At 41.8% G+C, this 15,044-nt stretch overlaps 1 protein-coding gene across 1 annotated transcript in view; it reads left to right on the top strand.

Annotated features, from left to right (window-relative positions):
* The window catches only part of gulp1a (GULP PTB domain containing engulfment adaptor 1a), a 301,457-nt gene that overhangs the window by 276,972 nt on the left and 9,441 nt on the right, over positions 1-15,044 (top strand). Inside the window, 3 exon segments of the mRNA XM_055161647.1 lie at positions 5,048-5,134; positions 12,501-12,639; positions 13,196-13,290. Of these exon segments, the coding sequence (XP_055017622.1) occupies positions 5,048-5,134; positions 12,501-12,639; positions 13,196-13,290 (321 nt within the window).

Below are 15,044 nucleotides of genomic sequence, written 5' to 3'. Positions count from 1 at the left end.
AAACCAGTTTGTTAAGGATATGGAAGTGAGAACCAAGAGTTATCACTGTTTGGATTTATTGCCCAAAAAGTGCTGCATATTTCATTCCCTCCGTTACCGACATGAGTTTTTAAATTTTTTGTCAACAACTTGAAAGAATATCACAGGTTTAACTTGACCCTGTTGGAGTGTAACTCTTTCCTACATTCTGATACTTTACTTATTTCAATAGTCCCTCTAGTTTCTGAATAAGAGACATTTGAATGTCAAAAATCTGCCCGTTTCCCTCCGTTACCGCTTGACCAGACCCATAATCGTACAAATCAGCAAGTGCAAAAATCAATTAAATAAACCAGGAAAAATACAAACTATGAGCTCTTTTAGCAGAGGAATCTCGGGAGGTTTAACCAGTGATAAAGGAGCTATGAGATATCCCACAATCCACTGTACAGATCAAACCCAAAAGATTCTTCATTAAATTTGAAATTGAAAGTTTAAGTTACAACATATAAACCATAACCACTATAGATCCACATCAGCCATTTGATCAAATAATTCAGCTTTGATCACATTTGTTTACGTTTTACAGAAACGAAACTTAAAACCGCATGACTCATTTGCATAAACTGTTAGCTCGCTCTTCATGCCACTGATGCAATTCAGCTTCTGTCGGACTAAAGGACACGACTCAATGGATTATGTGTGTTCTTTTTGTGACAGAAGAGGTGCTGATGATGGTGAGTCTGTTCTGTGTCGTATAGGAGATAGTTCATGTTTAACTTTTCAGCGATCAAACACGTGCAGATTTAGCGCAGCTTTTTATTTTACAGTCATTTCACTCATGTATGGTTACTTTATTTATGTTGGTCACTTTATTTATGTTGGTCACTTTATTTAAGGTGTTTAGTGATACTAAAGCTGTGTCCGAATGTCCACACTATTCCCTACTCAGAGCACTATTTATGGGGGTCCAAATGTCCAGTGGTGAAAAAGTAGTGCACTCAAAATTTCCCACAATGCACCTTGAAAAGTAGTGGGCACCGGTGGGCTCTAGACAAGTCAATATAGACCACAGTGCAGTGCGAGAGTTGGGAAAACAGTGTACAGCGACAGGTGTTTAACTGGACACAACACGACTGAATGAAAGCAGAAAGAGTGCTGGTTTATCGGACTATTGATCGCTCCGTGTTTATGAATAAAACACGCTTAAATAAAGTGTTCTGGTGTTTGCGGTGCTCCAGCTGCTAAAAGAGCCGTTTACGTGAATTCCAGCTTGACATAAACTTGTATGGTTATTATTAGTTCAAATCCAAACAGTGCTGCCAGATTGGGTTTAGTGATTTCCACCCAATAACGTTCAAAAACCTGCCCTCTTCAGCAAAAAACAAAACAAAGCAACAACACACACACACACAAAAAAAAAGCCCAACTACTTTTTGTCACAGAAAACACTGAATCTTTGAATAAACATATGTAATCCATTGTTGGGCTTTTTAAAAACATTTCCAGTATTGAGACGTTAAATGTAGAACAGTATTTTCATTAATCACAGAAAAAAATGTAATTTAGTCAATATTTGAATAAACATGTTGTAACTTAATCTGTTGGCTTTTTAAAACCATTGCCAGTATTGAGAAAACACGTTAAATGTAAAACAGTATTTTCATTTATCACAAAAAAAAATGTCATTGAGTCAATGTTTGAATAAACATGTTGTAACATAATTCATCCATTGGCTTTTTAAAACCATTGCCAGGATTGAGAAAACCATCCATCCATCCATGTTCTTCCACTTATCCGGGGCCACGTTGCGGGGGCAGCAGTCTAAGCAGGGACTCCCAGACTTCCTTCATCCCAGACATGTCCTCCAGCTCCTCCGGGGGGACCCCCAGGCCAGCCGAGAGACATAGTCCCTCCAGCATGTCCTGGGTCTTCCCCGAGGCCTCCTTCCGGTTTGGGGACCACAGGATGTCATGTTGTTGATGTTGTCCTGTTGGCTTCCTCAAACCAGGACCTGTGCACTGGGGCGGTTTGCAGGCGAGTGTGAAGCAGCCGGGATGAGGATCAGCTCTTCCAAATCCGAGGCCATGGTTCTTGACCGAAAAAAGGTGTCTTGCCCTCTCCGGGTGGGTGGAGAGTCCCTGCCTCAAGTGAAGGAGTTCAAGTATCTCGGGGTCTTGTTCTCGAGTGAGGGGAGGATGGAGCGTGAGATTGACAGGCGGATCGGTGCAGCGTCAGCAGTGATGCGGTCGCTGTATCAGATCGTTGCGGTGAAGAGGAGCTGAGTCGAAAGGTGAAGCTCTCCATTTACCGTCAATCTTTGTTCCTCCACTCACCTCTGGTCATGAGCTCTGAGTAATGACCGAAAGGACGAGATCGCGGACACAAGCGCTGGAAAAGAGTTTCCTTCACAGGGACAGACTGGTCGCTCCCTTAGAGATAAGGTGAGGAGCTCAGTCACACGGGAGGAGCTCGGAGTAGAGCTGCTGCTCCTCCACGTCGAGAGGAGCCAGTTGAGGTGGCTCGGGCATCTGTCCCGGATGCCTCATTGGCGCCTTCCTTGGGAGGTGTTTTGGGCATGTCCCACCGGAAGATTGAGAAAACGTGTTCTGTAAAACCTGGTAAAACATAGAACAGTGTTTTCATCACACTTAAAAATGAATATCATCAATGGTCGGCTAAAGCCTCGACTACTGCAAGAACAGCTGCACACACAGAGTCTGCCTACACATACATCCATTCATTTGTGCACAGGCCAGAGCGCACGTGAAAGCCCACTACAGTTCCTCGTGTTATTGTGTATCACGTTGACTGTTGTGAAACCAAAAACTGCCCACACTTGTTGAAAGTCGCTTTAATATTATCTGCCCGCCTAAGACTTCCCCTCCCCTCCCGATGTAGTCAAAAGAAGCCCAATGCCCACCCAATATGCCAACACTGAATCCAAATCCAAATCCTCTTTATTTCTACAGCTCATTTTACAAACAAAGCAGTTTCCAAAGTGCTGCACAGAGATCAGAAAATGAAAACAACAAAAAGGTAAATTGCTAAAATATGGTCATTCCAGTCCTAAAACAATAAAAACAGTCAAATCAAATCAAAGTCAAAGCATAAGAATCATAAAATAGCAGTAAATAAGTAAAATAAATAAAAGACAGAGGACCACATAACTCATGCAGTGCTGATCATTAGTTATGACAGAAATCAAATTTTATCAGAGTTTAGCAGACTTTTTTTTTTCACCCAGACGCCAGAGTTGCATGACCAGAATGCAGCGAGCTTTGTGTTCGAATCTCTCTGTGGATAAGTGCAATATAGCACGCTGAACAGTTTGGGGTTTGGATGGAGGGTGGTTTTGGTTTTATTGGGGGTCCACCGCCTATTCCAACATCCCTTCATGACAACATCCCTATATTGAGACATCCTGGTATTACAACATTCCTCCATTTAGACATGCCGGTTTTCTAACACTTTTTGGTATCTCTCTTTTGACCATCATGTTTTATGTCTCTCTCCGTGGTGCTGAATGCAGCAGATCAGGATATAAAGTTGTGAGTGCGACGTCGTCAGTTGTTTCCTGTCTACAATAAAACCAGTCGCTCTGAGACTGTTAAGTGTTCAAAGATCAGAGCTCTGCACTTCTAGTTTAGATACAAGTCAGAACTGAGTTATTATTATTATTTGTGAAATGTGGTGCAAAACTTCAGATACAGGATTTGTAAAGCATAAATATTGGCAATAAAATCCACATCTGCAGCTTCACCTTGATTTGTGCGCTGTGTGGATGTACCGTATTTTCCGGGCTATTATGCTCTCTGGAATAAGTCATTAAATGGTCTATTTTCAAACTTTTTTTCACAAATAAACTGCACTGGACTTTAAAGGAAACCCAACAGTGTGATGGGTGAGTGGTTTTGTTTGTTTGTGGCGTTCACGGTGACTCTGGGCTTTGTTCAGTTGTGGCGTGTAGGGAGGGTGTGTCTGGGATCGCTGGATTGTCGGCGTGTTCGCAGTGACTCAGTTGTTCAGTCGTGTCTAGAAGTGGCACATTGCACTCGCTTTTTCAGTTCGTTCCTCCGTTCTGTTCCTCGTCGGCGTGGAATGATGAGTGTGTCTGTGGGTGTTTTTCTCTGTGTGGTCGCTGTCTGCTCCGTGTGTGTTTGTGTGTTCTGCAGGTGGTGCGGCTTTGCAGTTTACTGAAGTCGTGCTGGGACACCGGAGTGGATGCGTGTATAGGGCGCTCTGGATTGTGGGGTGCGCGGTCGTTTTTTGATGGGTTGGAGGCTTAAGAGCGCGCCCTATAGCCCGGAAAATACGGTTAACAGACATATGTGAACTACTTTCATTCTTTTTATTCTTAAAAAAACATCTCAAACTGGATTAACAGCTCTGTTTTGTGGACTGGATGCATTTATTTCATGTCTAACTTACTAGCTTTGTTTCTCTAACATGTCGGTTGCACATATAAAGTTGTCATAACTGTAAATATACTTTAGTTATTTATCATAAGATCAAGTCAGCGCTTGAGAGAGATTATTTTATGTTTACATTGACTTTTTGCCGTCTTCTTTTCGCGTCTGCTTTCTCCCTTCTCCCTTTAATCATCTCCTAGCTCCTCCTAAACAAAGTGAGTCAGACAGTGGAGACACTCTCAGGTCTCTCTCAGGTCATACCGACCGCTCCAAAGTGAACCAACGTGAGCTTAAAACACCTGTAATGGAATAAATGTAAGATAGATGCATTTAATGTCATAGTGTGGAATATTTCAGGTAAAGTAATAACATCACACACTGAGTCACTGTTCCCCAGAATGGATGTTCAATCCCAGCTCTCACAGATGGATACTGATGTTAAATCCTTGGGCAAGACACTTAAGCTGCCTCACCCTCACTGTGTAAGAGTGAGTGAGTGTGTGTGTGTGAGTGTGTGTGAGTGTGTGTGACGTAACTGAATGCCTTGAAGGTAGCAGAGAGCTGTGGACATTTCCTTCTGGTTATTAGAGGCAGAACTTTACATCAGACACACTGTTCTGTCTCCTGCCTCATTCTCAGTGTTATTTCTGTTTCAGATTCAGGAGCTGGAGACAGAAAACGCAGAGTTGAAGAAGCAGCTTCAGGATCTAGAGGAGCAGCTCATGATCGCTCATGTCCCCCCGGTAAGAAACCACGGACCCAAAAGAAACCACTAACTCCAATCTGACCAAAATACAGACTGAAAACCAACTAATGTTATCACTAACACCAACATGACCAAACTACAGACCCAAAACAAACTACTGTCACCACCACCACCACCAATCTGACCAAATTACAAACTGAAAATCAACTACTGTCACCACCAACTCCAATCTGACTAAACTACAGACCTAAAACTAACTAATGTCATTACTAACACCAATCTGACCAAACTACAGACCTGAAATAAACTACTGTCAACGCCAACAACAATCTGACCAAACTACAGATTAGAAAACTAACTAATGTCACCATCAACATCAATTTAACCAAACTACACACTGAAAACAAACTACTGTCACCACCAGCACCAGTCTGACCAAACTACAGACCTGAAATAAACTACTGTCAACGCCAACGATAGTCTGACCAAACTACAGATTAGAAAACTAACTAATGTCACCATCAACATCAATTTAACCAAACTACACACTGAAAACAAACTACTGTCACCACCAGCACCAGTCTGACCAAACTACACAATTGAAATAAACTACTGTCAACACCAACAACAATCGGACCAAACTACAAACTGAAAACAAACTACTCTCACACTACCAATACCAATGTGACCAAACTACAGATGGAAAACAAACTACTGTCACCAACAACACCAACCTGACCAAACTACAGAGCCAAAAGAAACTACTGTTAACACTGACACCAATCTAACCAAACTACAGAATTGAAAGAAACCACTGTCACCACCAACACCGACCTGACCAAACTACAAACTGAAAACAAACTACTCTCACACCACCAACAGCAATCTGACCAAACTAGAGACCCAAAACCAACTAATGCCACCACCAATACCAGTCTGACCAAACTACAGACCTGAAAGAAAGTACTATCACCACCAGCACAAATCTGACCAAACTACAGACCCAAAACAAACCACTCTCATCACCAACACCAATTTGATCAAACTACAGATTAGAAAACCAACTAATGTCACCATCAACATCAATTTAACCAAACTACACACTGAAAACAAACTACTGTCACTACCAACACCAATCTGACCAAACTACAAACTGAAAACAAACTACTGTCACTACCAACAGCAATCTGACCAAACTACAGATGGAACACAAATTACTGTCACCACTAACACCAATCTGACCAAACTATGGACCCCAAACAAACTACTGTCACCACCAACTCCAGTCAGAACAAACTACAGACTGTAAACAATCTACTCTCACCAAACACACACAAACCAACCAACTCACTACAAACACCACACCATAATCCCATGAATAAACAACTCCCTCAGCACCAAACCAAATGACCAAACTCTAGACTGGAATAATAAAAAAAAAAATAAAAAAAGTAAAATTAAGAACAGCTTGAGATGAGTAGTAATTATTTGGATGTGAGCACATGTTGGCTGTTTTGCCACTGGCATTGATTTACTTAAAATAAGAAAAAAATAACACATTTTCAGTTTCAAATGAGGAGACAGATTCTATTGCCCTTTAAATAAGAAAAATTAATCGAAAATGTTCTTAAATCAAGATAACTACTGCTACTGGATTCAGGGACATATGAACTTATTATGTTAATTTAGATAGTATTTAGTACAAGCAATATCTGAGCAAGTTAAAATAAATAATAAAATAAAGGGATAGTCTTGAATTTTGGACATAGGGCCTCATTTCCTAGTGAGCCAGAGTGTTGGAGACATGTGGAGACACTTTTTGAAATATTCCATCCAGTCCTTGTATTTGCAGAGGTCGCTGGTGCTAGGCTAGTGCATGTCAATGGCCATAGTTAGCCTGCCACTAAAAACAGTCTTACCCACTCCACAAAACACCTGAAACAAATCTATTATTACACCAGACTGTCCATGTGAATGTCTGTGCTGATAAAATAATGTTTGAAATAAAACTAACATTGCATCATGTGAATCGTTGCATGTTAAGGGACTATTTTCTCATATATCAGTCCGCCGCTACCGAGCTTTCTATCAGGAAGAACAACTCACTGCTGCTGCTCAGACATAAATCCTTCAAATACAAGGTTGGTTTTACTTCTAAAGATGTGTGAAGAATCCCTCAGTCGTCCAGGTAGAATCCATGAGGAGAAAATTCAGTTTGTCGACTGGACAAAAGTTAGTTTGGTTGAAGACGTTTTGCAGCTCATCCAAACTGCTTCTTCAGTTCTGGTTAGATGCTGGTGGACACTTCCTTATATCTGCAGGGAGGAGCTAACTACACTGAAACTAATACAGACTTGTTTACAGTTTCTCTTAGTTAATTAGGCCTATTGACCTGTACAGGGGGTGGGGTCTAATTAGCAGAACAATTCATGGCGCATAATGGAGCTTCCTCACCTCTGGACCTGACCTGACTACACCTGTTGTTCTCTTGTTTGTTTTGTTTTAGGGTTGAGGATGGAGTTGTAAATAGGAGAGAGTTGGTGTCTGTGGCCTCCATTTCTATTTAGAGAAAGATTCTCTTTCTTAACAAAAATGGATTCTTTCACTCCCCTCTCAAACCAATTCTTTTCTCTGGCTAAAATCTGTACCTCGCTGTCCTCAAATGAGTGGCCCGTGGAGATGTACAGCAGACTGAGGTCCACTGCTGCTCTCTCGTCTGTCCAGAACTGAAGAAGCAGCTTGGATGAGCTGCGAAACATCTTCAACCAAACTAACTTTTGTCCAGTCGACAAACTGAATTTTTCTCCTCTTTTACTTCTAAAATGATTCTATCAACACAGACATTCACATGGACAGTCTGGTGTAATAATAGATTTGTTTCGGGTGTTTTATGGAGTGGGTAAGACTGTTTTTAGTGGCAGGAGAACTATGACCATTGACATGCACTAACCTAGCACCAGCGACCTCTGTAAATACAAGGACTGGGTGGAATATTTCAAAAAGTGTCTCCACACGTCTCCAACACTCTGGATCACTAGGAAATGAAGCCCTATGTCCAAAATTCCAGACTATCCCTTTAAGAACATTTTGCTTCAACTTGACAAGTAAACTAATCTACCAATGGAATAAGTGTGATTTTCTTGATTCAAGCTAAACTGTGTGCAAAGTTTTGGTTTTTATCTTAAGTGTAACAAGATGTATTTTTATATTTTAAAGGGCCCATCTCATGCAAACTCAACTTTTCAGAGCTTTGTACCTTCTAAGAGTGATGTTTGGGCCTTGTATTTTAGATTTTAGATAGAGTTTTTTGGATTGATTCTGCGTTTTTTTTTTGTTTTTTTTTTACAAATTCCAGTGTATTTCTGCCACCCTCCCACATGACAACAAACAAAAGCTGCTACAACGATGACGCGTTTGACGTAGCAGAAAGCGCTTCAAAAGTCTTGTTCCGTTGATTCTTTTACTTATCAAGTGAAATCTACTTCAAAACACGATCAAACTTAAAATTCAAGTCGTCTTAACTTAGCTAGATGTTCCTTTTAACATTAAAGGAATGCCCCCCGCCGAGTCGACCGAACTCCAGACCAAAAAAACCCCCAAAAAACGACTAAGTGTAACAGAAATAGTGTGAGTTTCCTCTTTTAGCCTGAGCCTCCCACAGTTCAGTGTCTCTGCTGTGATTCTGAACAGAACCAGGCCCAGCTGAGAGCCTCTGATACCTCTATCTCTTCCTCTGTCTACCTCTCCTCTATCTCTCTCTCTCTCCATCTGTCTCTCTCTTCTCTCTCTCTCTCCCTCTCTCTCCTCTCTCTCCTCTACCCTCTCCTATTTTGTCTCTCTTATCCTCTCTCCTCTCTCTCTTCTATCTCTCTCCTGTCTCTTCTTTATCTCTCCCTCTCTCTCTCTCTCTCTCCTCTCTCTGCTCTCTCCTCTATATCTCTCTCTCTTCTCTCCCATCTTTGCTCTCTCCTCTCTTCCTCTCTCATCTCCCTCTGTCCCCTCTCTGCTCTGTCTCTCCCTTTCTCTTCTCCCCTGTCTCTTCCCTTTCTTCTAGCTGTCCCTCTCTCTCCTCTGTCCTGTCCTTTCCTTTCCCCCTCTCTGCTCTCTCCTCTGTCTCTCCCTCTCTGCCCTCTACTTTATCTCTCCCTCCCTCTCTCTCATCTCTGCTCTCTCCTCTATCTCTCCCTTTCTCTCCTCTCCTCTCTCTGCTCTCTCATCTGGCTCTCCCACTCTCTCCTCTCCTCCTTCTGCCCTCTCCTCTATCTTCTCTCCCCTCTCTTCTAGCTCTCCCTGTCTCTCCTCTTCACTCTCCCCTCTCTCTCTCTCTCTCTCTCTCTCTCTCTCTCTCTCTCCTCTCCACTCTCCTCTCCCTCTCTCTTCCCTCTCTGCTCTGTCTCTCTCTTCTCTTCCATCTCTCCCCTTTCTTCTAGTTCTCCCTCTTTCTCCTTTATCCATCCCCACCCCCCGCTCTCTTTTATCTCTCCCCGCTCTCCTCTCTCTCTGCTCTCTCATGCCTCTCCTCTCTCTCTGCCCTCTGATCTAGCTCTCCCTCTTTCTCCTCTATTCCTCCCTCTCCCCCTCTCTGCTCTGTCCTCTAACTGTCCCTCTCTCTCACTCTCTCTCCTCTCTCCTCTCTCTCTCTCTCTGTCTCTCTCTCCTCTCTCTCTCTCTCTCTCCTCTAGCTCTCCCTCTCTCCTCTTTCTCACATTCTCTCTCCTCTCCTCTCTCTGCCCTTTCCTCTATCTGTCTCTCTCTCCTCTCCTCTATCCCTCCCTCTCTCTCCACTCTCTCTCCTCTGTCTCTCCCTCTCTCTCTCTCCTCTCTCTCTCTCTCCTCTATCTCTCTCTCCTCTCCTCTCCTCTCTCTCCTCTATCTCTCTCTCCTCTATCTCTCTCTCCTCTATCTCTCTCTCTCTCTCTCTCTCTCTCCTCTATCTCTCTCTCTCTCTCTCCTCTATCTCTCTCTCTCTCTCTCTCTCCTCTCTCTCTCTCTATCTCTCTCTCCTCTCTCTCCTCTATCTCTCTCTCTTTATCTCTCCTCTCTCTCCTCTCCTCTCCTCCTCTCCTCTCTCCCCTCTCTCTCTCTCTCCTCTCTCCTCTATCTCTCTCTCTCTCCTCTCTCTCCTTTAGCCCTCCCTCTCTCCTCTTTCTCACATTCTCTCTCCTCTCCTCTCTCTGCCCTTTTCTCAATCTATCTCTCTCTCCCTCTCTCTCTTTCCTCTCCTCTCTCTCTCCCTCTCTCTCCTCTCCTCTGCTCTCCCTTCTTCCTCTCCGTCTCTCTCTCTTCTCTGTTCTGTTCTTCTCGGGTCTGCAGGCTCCAGACAAGAACTGGACAAGAACCAGTAATTACCCACACGTCTGAGGACCGAAAGTTCACTGCTAAAAACTTTCCCTTTTCTTCATCACAGCGGAGCAGCCGTAGCATAAAGAAAACTACCCTTGTGTCCACGGGCAAGACACTTCGCCCACATTATGACTCATTCTTGCTTGCTGTGTTATTCTTTGTTTAGTCTCTATTTATGCAAACTAAAATTGTAATTTCTGTTCAAATATTCTGATTTCTGACTAACAAGAAACTCTCTCCATCCCTCTCTCCCTCCCTCCGTCCTTCCCTTTGCTCTCTTCTCTCTCTCTCCCCCCTCAGCCTCTCCTGACTCCCCCTCTCCCCTCCCTCCTCTCCTTCTCTCCCTCCTCTCTCCTCTTTTCCCTCTCTTGTTTCGAGATCTCTTCGCTCTCCCTCTCTCCGCTCAGTTCTCCGGACTCCAACACGTCTTCTTCCGGCCTTCTGACGCCGCCGCCCTCCAAACCTCTGTCCGCCGCGGCGCCCCCCGGCTGCAGCATCCCGCGGCCTAGAGTAAAATACTGCAATACTTTTACTCATGCTTTTACTATCACTTTTACTGCTACTACAACCTTTGCAAATGTGACTTTCAATTCCTTTCTGCCTTTGCTCTGTGCTTTTGTGTGGACTTTTGCTGCCCCCTACAGGCCATGTCTTGTACCTGCAATAACAATGTGCTTAATAGAATTTTTTTAGGAAATATAATTAGTCTGTGCGTTACAATAAAAAAAAATAATAAAAAAAAAAAAAAAAAAAAATTAAATTGAAAAAAGTAATAAAATAGAAAAATAGAAAAAAGTAATAAAATAGAAAATAAATAAATATAAACAAAAAATAAGGGTGAGTCTGTTACATAAAGGTGAGATGTTGTACAGTTGTAGGGAGTATTATATGTTCTATAAGGGTGAGTTGTTGTACAGTTGTAGGGAGTATTATCTGTTCCATAAGGGTGAGTTGTTGTACAGTTGTAGGGAGTATTATCTGTTACATAAGGTGAGTTGTTGTACAGTTGTTAGGGAGTATTTATCTGTTCCATAAGGGTGAGTTGTTGTACAGTTGTAGGGAGTATTATCTGTTCCATAAGGGTGAGTTGTTGTACAGTTGTAGGGAGTATTATCTGTTCCATAAGGGTGAGTTGTTGTACAGTTGTAGGGAGTATTATCTGTTCCATAAGGGTGAGTTGTTGTACAGTTGTAGGGAGTATTATCTGTTACATAAGGGTGAGTTGTTGTACAGTTGTAGGGAGTATTATCTGATTGGATAATTATACCAAATAATATGCCAAATAATAACATGAACAAAATGGTGCCCAATGTATTTTGGTGATTAAGAGTAAAATCAGAATTACAGTTGTTATCAGTAAAAGTAATTTTCGATGTGAAAATGTTTGCCTCATATCTGGGTCCACAGATCGCTAAAGTTTATGGAATTTAAATGAGAAATTATGCACATTTTGGCGACTGCGGTTTAGAAATATAAAGTGGACTTCTTCTGGGAATTTGTGTAGTGTATTTAAGAGTGTATGAAATATGAATGTGCACTGAGCTGTTCCACCCACTATAGGCCAATGCAAATGAGATCTTATAATGGAGTTTGCTTAGTTTAGTTTGTCTTCTTTTGCATTTTAAAATGTTTTTCTGCCTAAAACTAAATTGTAAAAAAAAAAAATTAATAAGCTCAACAAAATGTTAAATTCCTCCAGCTAAGGACAAAGACTAGTAGACACTAGACCTGAGACACAAATGCAGGAAGGACAAATGGGTCAAATGGGTCAGATTTTAACCCAGTAACACTGAAGACTGGGTCAAATGCAAGACAGGTTTAACCCACAGGAGAGGACACTGAAGGATGGGTCAAATGCAGGTTTAATCCAGTAACACTGAAGGATGGGTCAAATGCAAGTCTAACCCAGAGATACTGAAGGATGGGTCAAATCCAGGCTTAACACAGTAACACTAAAGGATGGGTCAAATGCAGGTTTAACTCAGAGACATTCAGTCCAAATAAAGAGTGTGTGTAATCTTTGTGTATCATCTGGTGTATATTTTGTGGTGTGTTTTCAGGCGGGCAGTGTGTCTCAGAAGCCTCAGTCCACAGACATCTTCGACATGGTTCCCTTTTCTCCGGTCGCTCCCTTGGTTCCCACTCGGGCGTCCAACGGGTGCCCCCCTCCGCCCCCCACCTCACCCCCTCCAGACATCAGTAAGAACTACACCTTTTGACCTTTTTTTTTTTTTTTAAACCTTTTTACCATTTTACCATGCGCTGAGGTCTGAATTAGTCCACTGTGTTCTGTCTGCATCCAATTATGAACCATTTAATTGTCTGATCATCAGGACATGTTTGTTAGCATGCTGGTTGTTGTTATTAGTTCTTTTACTCTGCTCTGGTCTCTGAGAGTTGTGAAGAGCTCTTATAAACGCATCATGGTGAATAATTAGGATGTTCTGAATGCATGAGCTGAGTGAGGACGAACTTTGCACTGGTGTTACTAAAAATTCAAATCTCAATTTCATTAGACTAGTTTCGATCAAACTCAAGACAAAATGATTCAGAAAAAGTCAATTTAAATTATTATTTTTTTTTTAATTATAATATTTTTTTTTATTCTTTTGACAGTCCTACTTTGGACCACTGCAAATGGTCCTAAAATGTACAAGTTCAGCTTTTTTACATTTTCAAAACAGTGGAAATCATTTACAGCTCCTTTATGCCTCCCGGTTATATCTGATGTGATGTTTTGTGTTGTTGATTTCAGACAAAGATCTGTTTGGAGCTGAGCCGTTTGACCCGTTCACCTGTGGAGCTGCAGACTTCCCTCCAGACATACAGTCCAAACTGGACGAGATGCAGGTCAGGAGAAACATCTGATACTTTTATTGTTTATTCAGTAGCAAGGACCACGCCTCAACAATGTAACACGATAATGATGTTTATTGACGGTGGATAGATGTTGACAGTGTTGTCGGGAAAGGCCGTATAAACAGGGTTTCTGGGTAACTGAAGGTGTGGTTGAGATAAGTTGTGGTTGGCTGGAGAGGAGGTAGAGACAAAGACAGTCTGGTGCCACCTAGTGTCTCCACTCAATTTCATTTCTCTCCAGCGACTAGGTCAGGAATCAGAATACACTAGAGCAGAAGTGTCAAACTCATTTTGGTCCGGGGGTCGTATCCAACCTACTTTGATCCCAAAGGGGCCGGATCAGAAAACTCATGGCATATAAACCCCAAAAATAACAATAAGTTCAAATATTTGTGCAGAGAAACACAAATCTATTACAGAAAACTTTTACAAAATATGATAATATTATGAACAACCTGAAACTTTAAGAAAAATGTAATTTCAACACAATGTTTTAACATGAACTTGTATGTAAATAGGAATAAGTCCATTTTTGTTGTAAAATTCTGCACTCGGCTCCACTTTTCTCATGTTGGACATTTTTCTGATGAGGGTGTCACGGTCAAGAGTCAAAACGATCGTCCTTTAAGAGCGTTTGGAAAGAGACAAGTCTTCATTTGTGCTGCTCTGGTGGGAGGGGCCACGTACAGAGACGCTGGAGACGCTGCTGTGATAAACACCACAGAAATTTACCAATATTTTAATAGAAAATATAATTAAAATATTTTAGTAGAAAATCAGCCGAGGGACAGATTAAAGGTCTTGGAGGGCCGGATCTGGTCCTCGGGCCGTATGTTTGACACCCCTGCACTAGACGATTCGCAAAAACCCCAGAAGTGCAAGTTTGGGCACCAGCCAATCAGCAAAGAGCTATATATTCTGTGTTGATAACAATTCCCAAGCCAGAACAAAGAGAATGTTTGGTGAATTTTATCAAGGGGAAAGATGTTATTGTCCTTCTTCCTACAGGATTTGGGAAAACCTTAATATACCAGTTAGTCCCGTTAGCGGCGCTTTACATACGTTACAACCAAATAGCAGTGATTGGTTAAATAAAAAAGTACACGCCTAACATTGAGCGAACGAACCCTAATGCTGTGAAGTCAGACGGTTTCCATGAAGTGAAACTGTCTGATGAATCAGGCTAATAGAGACGTGGTCCAGCTCCTGAATCTCATAATCATATTAACTTCACATATGAATTCATGAAACTGCAATATCAGCACTGTTTATCTTTCTATAGTTTCTCTTCTCTCTCTTTCTGTCTCACTTGCTCTGGCTGTCTTTCTCTGTTTCTCTTTCTCTCTCTGTCTCTCTCAATCTAAATTTACTGCGGTTGTTTCTAACATGACTCTTCCAGCATTAGGCAGAAAAGTGCACATTGTTCTGACTGTAAATCTTACCTGTGTTTCTCTTCTCTTTTCCTCCTTTTCTTTCTGTTCCCTCTCTTCTGTGGTTCTGATGCAGAGACAGAGATGGTCAGTACTTTTCCTCTCTGTGTAAATGTTTGGATGTGTTGCTTGTTCATTGGGCTGCACAATTTATCACAAACATATGGATATCACAATACTCACTATCACAAGAGAACAGATCAAGTTCTTTATCTGACACAAATGTACTGTGTTTAAAAGACATTTGACTTTAATTTTTTTCTGTCTTGTTTTTATTTTTATTTATTTGTTTATTTATTATTATTATTATTATTA

This window comes from Boleophthalmus pectinirostris, unplaced genomic scaffold (assembly GCF_026225935.1).
Source record: "Boleophthalmus pectinirostris isolate CB_2022bp ecotype Guang Dong unplaced genomic scaffold, ASM2622593v1 HiC_scaffold_1, whole genome shotgun sequence".
NCBI lineage: Eukaryota > Metazoa > Chordata > Actinopteri > Gobiiformes > Gobiidae > Boleophthalmus > Boleophthalmus pectinirostris.
The sequence above is the reverse complement of the archived record's forward strand: the minus strand, read 5'-3'. Positions and strand labels throughout refer to the sequence as shown.